The sequence below is a fragment of the Phocoena phocoena genome, chromosome 2 (assembly GCF_963924675.1).
Source record: "Phocoena phocoena chromosome 2, mPhoPho1.1, whole genome shotgun sequence".
In the NCBI taxonomy this organism is placed as follows: domain Eukaryota; kingdom Metazoa; phylum Chordata; class Mammalia; order Artiodactyla; family Phocoenidae; genus Phocoena; species Phocoena phocoena.
In genome coordinates this window covers 803,293-811,876 of record NC_089220.1, presented here as the reverse complement: position 1 = coordinate 811,876, position 8,584 = coordinate 803,293, and the positions used below count along the sequence as shown (strand labels likewise).

General features: G+C 64.8%; 1 protein-coding gene across 1 annotated transcript; it reads left to right on the top strand.

Moving 5' to 3' along the window:
- Positions 1-783: 783 nt before the first annotated feature.
- Positions 784-4,871, top strand: C2H14orf180 (chromosome 2 C14orf180 homolog). The gene is made up of 4 exons (XM_065872911.1): positions 784-894; positions 2,456-2,582; positions 4,180-4,215; positions 4,666-4,871. The coding sequence occupies exons 1-4, from the start codon at positions 784-786 to the stop codon at positions 4,869-4,871; spliced, it is 480 nt and encodes a 159-aa protein (XP_065728983.1).
- Positions 4,872-8,584: the final 3,713 nt, after the last annotated feature.

Here is an 8,584-nt window from a genome sequence, read left to right as displayed (position 1 = left end):
AAATGCCTGCCGGGCTTCCCCTGCTCAGGCCCCGTGGGAGCAGGACAGGGGGACGTCTCAAAAGTCAAGGACCTTCAAAGGATGTGAAAGAAAACTCACACCAGAAGGGCTTCAGTTAGTGAGGAGAGATGGGAAACGCTGCAATCAGAGGCTCACTGATGAGAGAGGGCAGGTACCACCTTACACCTAGTACGTGAGCAATCCGAAATCCGGGAGAGAGGGGGGAGGGAGAGACAGAGAGAGGTTGGGCAGGACTGAGGGGCGGGCCCACCAGCTGCAGCCCCCACAAACCCCTGGAGAAGGCTTTCCTAGCCCCCATGAAGCCCTGACAAAGCCCAGCCCTGGACCCCACCATTCACGCCTGGAGCAGCCCGAGAAGCAGGGCAGCGATGATGTTTATTGCAGTCTTATCTATGGCCTCAGAAAATTGCAAGTGACCTAAAGAAACTGCAAGTGACAATAACAGAATGCAGACCTCCAGAGGAGGGTGGTTGTAGATTACGGGATCAGCCCTGTGGAATATTACGCAGCCATTAAAGCTGATAACTGGGAAGATTGGCAGCAGGCGAAGCTGCCGACCGTCTCGGTTTCGGGCAGGCAGGATTCCTCTGCACCTGGAGAACCTCCAAGGAAAGCAGTGTCTGCTTGTGGGCCAGGCTGATGGGAAGAGGGAAGCCAGCCCAGCTTCCTGGGAAGAACCTCTCCTCCTTTTATTTCAGTCCTATGAGGAGTGTTCCTTGTGCAATAAATGTCTTTGCTTATCTCAGGACCATGTTCCAGTAAATGAAGACGGCGGCACACGCCCTGAGCCCCGACTCCCTGCCAGAGACGCGGCATCAGACCAGAAAGAATGAGGCGGCGGCTCCAGGCTCACCCGTGCTCGGGGCGGGGAGGGTGCGGCAGGGCCCTGGGTGGGCGCTGGGCTGGCGGAGGGGGCCTCGGCTGGAGGCAGGGAGGGAGAGCAGAAGAGGGAAATGTGGTCCCTGCCCTTTCCCCGAGCTGTCCGCAGCCCCAGGACCCCCGGGAGGGAAATGGCTGGGTTGGGGGGCTGGAGGGGGGCTGGCAGAGAGGGTTAGAGGCCCCCAGGCTGGGGCACAGAATGACCAGGAGTGCACAGCATCTGGCCAGGGCTGAAGGTGGGGGTAGAGTATACAAGGGGCCTGGAGGATGGGTCAGAGCAGAGAGTCCCAGGGGCTGGGAAGGGCGGCAGAGGCAGAGGAGGTGGGAGCCATGGAGGGCTCGGGAGCAGGGCAGCAGCAGGTCTGGTGCTTCTTCTGGTGGCGCAGGGAGGCGGGTGTTGGAGTGGGGGTGGGTGGAGACAGCAGGACAGCGAGGTGACAGGACGCAGCCTGTCAGGACCGGGTCCAGGACGAGGGAGAGTTGGCAGCAGCAGGAGAGGGAGGGAGTGTAAGGGGGTCTCCCCAAGGAGCAAGTGGGGCCCCGACTTCAGGCCCTGAGTCCTGATCTAGCCTCTGAGCTCGTTGCTGGCCAGGGCAGGCCACAAACATAGGTGTCCCAGCCGCGGGAACAGGACAGCCATGAGCTAGGCCAAACCCCGGGCCAGGTGGGTCTCCCGCCCCTGCAGGACCGCCTCAGCCGCGAAGGCCAGTAGCAGGCTCACTCAGCCAGTGGCCCCCCCAGCAGGAGGCCGTCTCACAGACAGCCCCGACTCACAGGGTGTCCGTGCAGAACAGCCTGCTGTCCCCATTTGACAGATGGGAACACGGAGGTCGGAGCGGGCTGCTGACTCCTGGCTCCACCTTCCAAACACACAGTGGGTGGGAGGGCGGCCCCTGGGTGGGCTGTGTCCAGGCTCTTCCCCCCGCCCTGGGCCAGCGGTCTCCTGCTCAGATACCTCCCCTCGTTCACAGGTAAGCGACCGCAGCCCAGTGTGTGGCGAGAGCTGTCCCACGGCGGGCTCCGGGTGGTACTGCTGGGCAGTCACAGGGCGCTGAGCTCGGGCAGGGCCTCCCCTGGACAGAGGAGGCCACCAGGCAGAGCCCCCCGGGGCGCAGGGAGGTTCCGTGTGTACAGCTCAGACGTGAAGGCAGTCAGTCCTCGGGGGATGCCAGCCACAACCGCTGTCACTGTTACTGACATGGAGAAGTGATGCGGACCCCGTCGGGATGGGTGGGGGCAGAGCCAGGGCGGGAGACACAGGCCTGCGTGATCACGGACCGCACCCATCCCCGCTAACACGGCCATCCAGTCGTGACCAGTCCCGGTGGCTTTGTCCCAGCCCTGACCACTTGGCAGCAGCCCTAGGGGGTCAGACGGCCAGGCTGGGGCTGGGGCAGGTCCGCAGAGGGTCTCCACGCCCCTGTCTGGTCCCTGCTGCATAAAGCCAGAGGAGACGGCAGGGACGCCGCAGGGGCTGCCTGTCTCCAGCCTCGGGGGGGCTGGGCGGGAGCGGCTCACTCCTGCCTGCCTCCCTCTGCTTCCCACCCCCCAGGAGGACGACAGGAAGGGCCCCCCCTCTATCCTGAGACGAAGCCCGCAGGAGCGCCACAGCCATGGGGCCGAGCCACGGAGGACCACGAGGCACGTGCGGTTCCGCGAGCCCCTGGAGGTGGCCGTCCACTGTAAGAGGCGAGCGGGCCAGGCGGGGTGGGGGGACATCACCCAGGATCTCACCGAGGGCTGCCCTGCCCTCACAGGTATAACCCCAATAAAACCCAGGCCCACGGGGTCGGTCTGAACGAGTGCTGGTCAAAGAAACAGCAACTGGCAGGAAAAATAGAACCAGAGCTTCCCAAGTCGTTACTGTCTTCCTGAAGAAAGGCCAGTGGGTAGGCGTTCCCAGAGCCCACCCGCTCTTCCTTCCCTCAGCTCCTCTCACCCCCTCAGCCTTCACTGCCCACCTCCCAAATTCTCCCCACCCCCTGGCCCTAGGGTCCTGGTACTGCTCCCAGAGCCCCCTCTCCACCCCAGTCTACCTCACTCCTTCTCCAGCCCTTCCCATGGGACAGTGCCCTTGTATCAGCTAGCTATGCCTCGTAACAAATCAGCACAAACATAGCAGCTTCAAGCAACCCACGCTGATTATCTCAGTGGCCCCGTGGGTCAGGGTTCTGGGCACAGCAAAGCTGGTCCTCTGCTCAGGGTGGCACAAGGCAGGCATCAGGGTGTCAGCCAAGGCTGGGCCTCGCCTGGGGCTCGGGACCCTATTCCAAACTCACAGGGTTATTTGCAGAATTCGCGTCCTTGCAGCTGTTTTAGATGACCCTCTTTTATAAAGAGCTCGCCTGATTAGGTCAGGCCCACCCAAGACAATCTCCCTTTGATTGACTCAGTCCGCTGTGGGGATTTCCATCACAGCTGCAGAACCCCTGCCCCTTTGCCATGTTCTGTTGGTAGAAGCAAGTCACAAGCCCCCCACACTAAGCAGAGGGGACCACACAAAGGTGAGGACCTGGGGGGATCGTGGGAGCATCTTAGATTCTGCTTCCACAGCCCCCCAAGGGAGGTGCTCCCTGAGTCCCACCAAGTTGCGGATAAAACTCACTCCCCCGACGTGTGTCAGTGTCTCCCTTGAAGGCCCATCGTAAACGTCGGGTCCGGGCCTCCCACAGGGGTCCTCACCCACCCTTCCCTCCCCGGTCCAGCCCCCAACCCCCAGAGCACAGCTCAGCACCCGCCTCCAGAGCTTCCCAGCAGCCCCAGAAGCAGAGACTCTCAGGTGGGGAGTCAGGGCCCAGACGGTCTGGGGCTGGTCTGGGGTCCCCCAGTGAGCTAAGTGGAATGGACAGGAGGTGGGGGGTCCTGCCTGCCTCTCCAAGGTGCCAGGCCCTGCTGCCCCCCAGGACCCCTGCAGCCTCCTCCTCCCAGGCTGCTGCAGGGGACACCCCACACTCCCGCAGGGCCCCCGGAAGGCTCTGAGAGCAGCGCCAGCACCTGGAAGCTAGAATCTGAATCAGTGAGGCTGGGGCAGAACCCTGGGTGGTGCCGGGCAGCCTGGCCGGCCGGGGGATATGGACAGCCGGCCGGGTCAGGACCTACAGGGACCTGAGTCTCCATCCGTAAAGCGGGGAAGCTCTAGCTGACCCAGCCTGTCTTGGGGTCCTTAGGGTAGGCGGGTGAGATGAGGGGCCCCGGGGGCTCTGGCTGGTGGAGGCAGCGAGCCTTCCGAGCGGGGTGACCCCCCGCTCCGCCCGAACCCACCCTCACTCTCCTCCCCAGACATCGCCTGCAGGGAGCCCTCCGCCATGGCCAGGGGTAAGTTCTGAGCCCTCGGCCCTCATCCCTCAAAGCCCCAGCCCACACGCTTGCCCAGCATAGCCCCAGCTCCAGGACACGACCAGACCCCCCACTGCTCCAGCCAGGCTCCCCACCCCGGCAGGGCCATGGGTCCCTGACGGTCACGGGTCGGCAGCAGCACCCCTGGGGTACCGTCTGCCCCCCTCACTCCTTCCCCAGGGAGGGTGCAAGGGCAGAACCTACGGGAGGCCCTGTTGCAAGGAGATCGCAGGCCCAGATAGGGACGGGGAGACCCTCGCCGCAGGGGCCCACCCGACAGGCAGCACCGAGGTGCCAGCCTCCGGGTGAGCCGTGCCCGCCCACCGCAGCCTCCCCACCAGCTCTGCGGGGAGGCGGGCGCCCAAGGGTCCTCACTGGGGCCGGGGCTCAGGCCCGCGGGCCGGGCTCACAAGTCCCCCTCGGCCCCAGCGCCCGGCCGGCGCAGGCCCCGCGACAGCGCCCTGATCCTGCGGCTGACGGCGTGCATCCTGCTGGTGCTGGCGCTGGGGCTGTGCTGCAGCCGGGCCGAGCCCGTGGCACTGGCCCTGGAGGACCTCCGGGCCCGGCTCCTGGCCCTCCGTGTGCGTCTGCAGCTCGCGGCCCTGGCCTGCTGGCGCCACCTCCTGCAGCTCTGATGGCCGGCGCTCACCTCCCCCGGGCCCAGGGGCAGCACTGCAGAGGGAGAGCCCCAGGTCGGGGCTGGGGGCGTCCAGACAGCCCTGAGCCCTGGACTCAGCGGGACTGCTGCAGGCAGGGTGACTGGGAAAGCGGGCCCCACGGCTTGAGATCAGACGTGGGGTGCTGCGGCCTTGGATACGGCAGGCAGCCCCTCCTATTTCACGTTAGCGTGCCCTGTGAGGTTTTAGGAGAGCAAGAATTCCACCACTGAAACTCAGGGACCCACAGGTTCCAGCCCCCAGGCTACCCCTTGGGCCCCTCCCTCGCCCCAGCGGGAACTCTTGGTGACTTTGGGCCCGGCCCGGATGTGGCCGTGTGTAGCCCCTCGAGGACGGGGACACCCTCCCTGTGTCTGTGGGAGTCCTGGGAGGAGGTAAACCCGGGCTTTTGTTGCTTGGGGACTGCAGCCCAGACCCCGAAACCCCTGTGGGAGAGGCACTGGCTGCGGGGCGGCGGGTACTCCCTCCTGCAGCCACGTGCAGGGCATGGCCCCGGAGCCCCCAGCTTGTCTGACACCTGCACCGGGCCCAAGGCCTGGGAATCCCCTCTTGCCTAGCCGTCGGCCTGGGGGTGTGGCCGGCACAGAGAGGACATCGGGGGGCCGAGAGGACCCCACCACCCTCAGGACACAGCCGTCTGCGCCAGGGTCCCAGCCAGCGCCCTGCGGCCTGGGAGTCCCATGACTGTGTAGACGCCGAGCCTTCAACCCCGTTGCCAGGCCAAGGAGGCTACGTGATGACAGACCCCAGGGTCCCCTCAGACGCTGCATGGAACGGGGCCCTGAACAAAGCAGGGAGGCCCGGGGTCAGACACCAGGAGGCACCGCTAGGGGAGAAGCTGCACCCCCGTAACCTTCAGAAGAGTGTCTACGCAGCCGCGGGTGCCGGGCTGTGCCTCCCGCGGGCCTTCTCTAAGCATCTGTTCCCACGGCTTACGTGGGGAGACACTGATTCTCTATTAAAACACACTGCCACCTCTTTCAGTCTGGGGACTTCTACCCAAAGGAGGGAAATGGGGACTGATTTGCGGTGGGAGTCACTCCAGTGGCTGAAGCAGAAGTGGGCAAGCCGTCCCCTCTGGCCTCAGGGACCGGGGCGGTAGCTCCGGGGTCCCTTCGGGCTTCAGGACTTCGGGAGCCCCAAGTGGGGAGCCCAGCCGAGAGGGGTCCACCTCCAGGAGCGGTGGCCTAGGGGGACCACGGCGGGGCTCCGGGCCCTGGCCCTCTGGGACCCTCCAGCATCACACCCCCCCCAGCCCACCCCACCCCAAGCCTCATCTCACCCTGCCCCCTGAGGAGGATAAGCAGGTTAAGCCAAGTGCCACAGCCCTGGGGCAGGTACTGGGGGGCGGGGTGGAGCGGGGCGCCGCCCAGGGCATTCCCCTCCTCATGGCCGCTGCACTCAGCTAAGGGCTGTTCGTTCATTGCAAAGACATGCTCAGCCCTGGAGGGTCCCAGAGACCATGACCCCCATTGTTTTCGGAAAAATATTGCTCAAGGTGTACCCGACAACCCCAAGAATTCCAAAATTTGAAATCCATCCTCACACCCGTGAAGTCTCGACGGGAAGCAGTGAGAACGGAACCCATGAGAAAATGTGCGGATGTGAGGGTACAGCCACTGTGGGGGAGGGGGACCAACTCCCAGTTCCTAGTAAGTTTCGGGAACTCCAGGAGCAAACACGGAGTGCAGTGCTTTAAGTCTTAAATCGAAAGCAGATAGAACGATGGAGAAAAGGCAAACCGGAGGCGGAGAAAAGACGGGCAAAGAGATTCCTGCTTGTCCACTTTAGAGGCTCAGGTATTTTTGTTTCTATTTTGACTTGAGAAATAGATGGATACATTTAAGTTTAAGAATCTTTACTTTCAATTAAGCCAGAAGTGGAAGTAAAACACGATGTCCATTATCAAACAGCAGCGGGGAGAAGCAAGGCATCATGGAAGCGATCGGGTGGACCCACCTCAGGAGCCTCAGAGGCACGGCCACCCCTCCTGTCCAGCCCCGGAGGGTCCGTCCCCTGCCCACTGCAAGGGCGCCTGGCTCCTGTCCCAGTACCCCCTCCCCGGGGCCAGCTGTACCTTTCCCAGAAGCCCCCGGGGTGGGGAGGTCTGGGGGCGCCAGTGCAACCAACCAGGGTGTCAGCGAGAGGCCCGCTCTGTAAGTGCACGCAGGTGTCTGCTAGCCTGACCAAGGCGCTGCTCAGGCCAGCTCCAGGCCACCCACAAGTGTCAAATCCACAGCAGACCCTCAGGCTCCAGAAGCCCACATCCTGGCCCTGCTCCTCCCTCCAGGGCCCAGACAGCTGCTACCTGATGGGGGACAAGGCAGAGCCACCCCACCTTCTGCTGGAGACCAGAAACTGTCCAGGGCCAGACGGGGTCCCCACGGCCAGTGGACTAGGGCGGGCGCATCCCCTCGGGGGCCTCAGGTTCTGTCAAAACACCTCCCCAAGGACCCTGCTGCTCTTCCCAAAACTCTCAGCCAGGCCCGGGGCCAGAGCATCTGAGATGCCAGGAACCTCAGTCGCCCTGGTCCCAAGCCCCCACTCCCAAAAGGTGCCAGCCGAGCAGCGTCATGACGAGTGACCTGCAGCCTCGCCTCCCGGGCCCGGGCTGCCCGCCACACCTGGCACCTTGACCCAGGCCCAGATCCGTGGCCTCTGGACGCCCCGTTGCCCCGCTTTTTGGGAGACTGAACCATCCACTGGTGGTGAGAGCCATGGACATGGGGAGCTGGGGGCTCACCTTCCCCTGGAGGGTGGGGGGCAAACTAGCATGTGGGCCACACCAGGAAACTATTTACTAAGCTCAGGGGAGGGGCTTACATTTTGGGCACCCCAATCCCGGACAGGACACGGAGGACAGGATGCGGAAGCCGGGGAGCCCCGAGAGGAGGGGGGGGCCACAGCCAAGCAGACCCCTGATGGCTTGTCACCGAGCCCCAGGGTCCCAGTTCCCCTCCCAGCTCCTCCACCTGCTGCCGAGGGGGCAGGACCGTGCCCTCGAGGCCTCCTGAGTTGGGAAGGCAGCCCCCTCCTCTGGGGTGCAAGGGGCCCTGGGGGCACCCGGGGACGGGGTTGCAGACAGCTGCCCGCTCTGGTCTCCACCCATACTTGCACACTCCCACACACCTGTGCGTGGGCGCCCACCTGCGCGCTCACACCTCGCCATGCAGGCCCACGTGCCTCACATGCACACCACAGTGGCACCTGGCCCCGCTCCCCTGCGAAATGGCACCTCCACATCTGGAACCCATGTCTCCGACCCCAAGCCCAGGCCCAGCCCACACAGGGGCCCCCCCGGCCTCCCCAGGCAAGTCCAGGACGCCCGCGAAGCCACCACCTGACCCCAGGCCCAGCCCCCCGTCCCTGTGCTTCTTGAGCCGAGACGAGTCTGGACCCCGGGGCTCAGGAGCCGCAGTGGAGTGCGCTCAGCCCCGGGTGGGGACCACCCGGGGCCAGAGGGCGGCTCCGTCCCGCACTCGCCTCTGTCTCGCAGGTGGTGGGATTCTTGTCCACACGCGGCTCAGGCTGGGAACGGGGCGCCTGGTGAGGGGGTCGCTCAGTACACGCAGTGCCGAGGGGAGGCATGCAAGTCGCGGGGGGCCGGGCAGAGCCCCGGCCGCGGCCCCAGGGCAGGCCATGTGCCCTGGACGGGGTGTCCGGGGCCAGGC

Excerpts from the sequence above, each read along its gene's own strand:
- C2H14orf180 (XM_065872911.1), top strand. The coding sequence starts at position 784 with ATGAAGACGGCGGCACACGCCCTGAGCCCCGACTCCCTGCCAGAGACG. Across the intron at positions 895-2,455 it reads CCGTGCTCGGGGCGGGGAGG|GACGACAGGAAGGGCCCCCC; the intron begins GTGCGGCAGGGC and ends ACCCCCCAGGAG. Across the intron at positions 4,216-4,665 it reads GCCCTCCGCCATGGCCAGGG|CGCCCGGCCGGCGCAGGCCC; the intron begins GTAAGTTCTGAG and ends CCTCGGCCCCAG.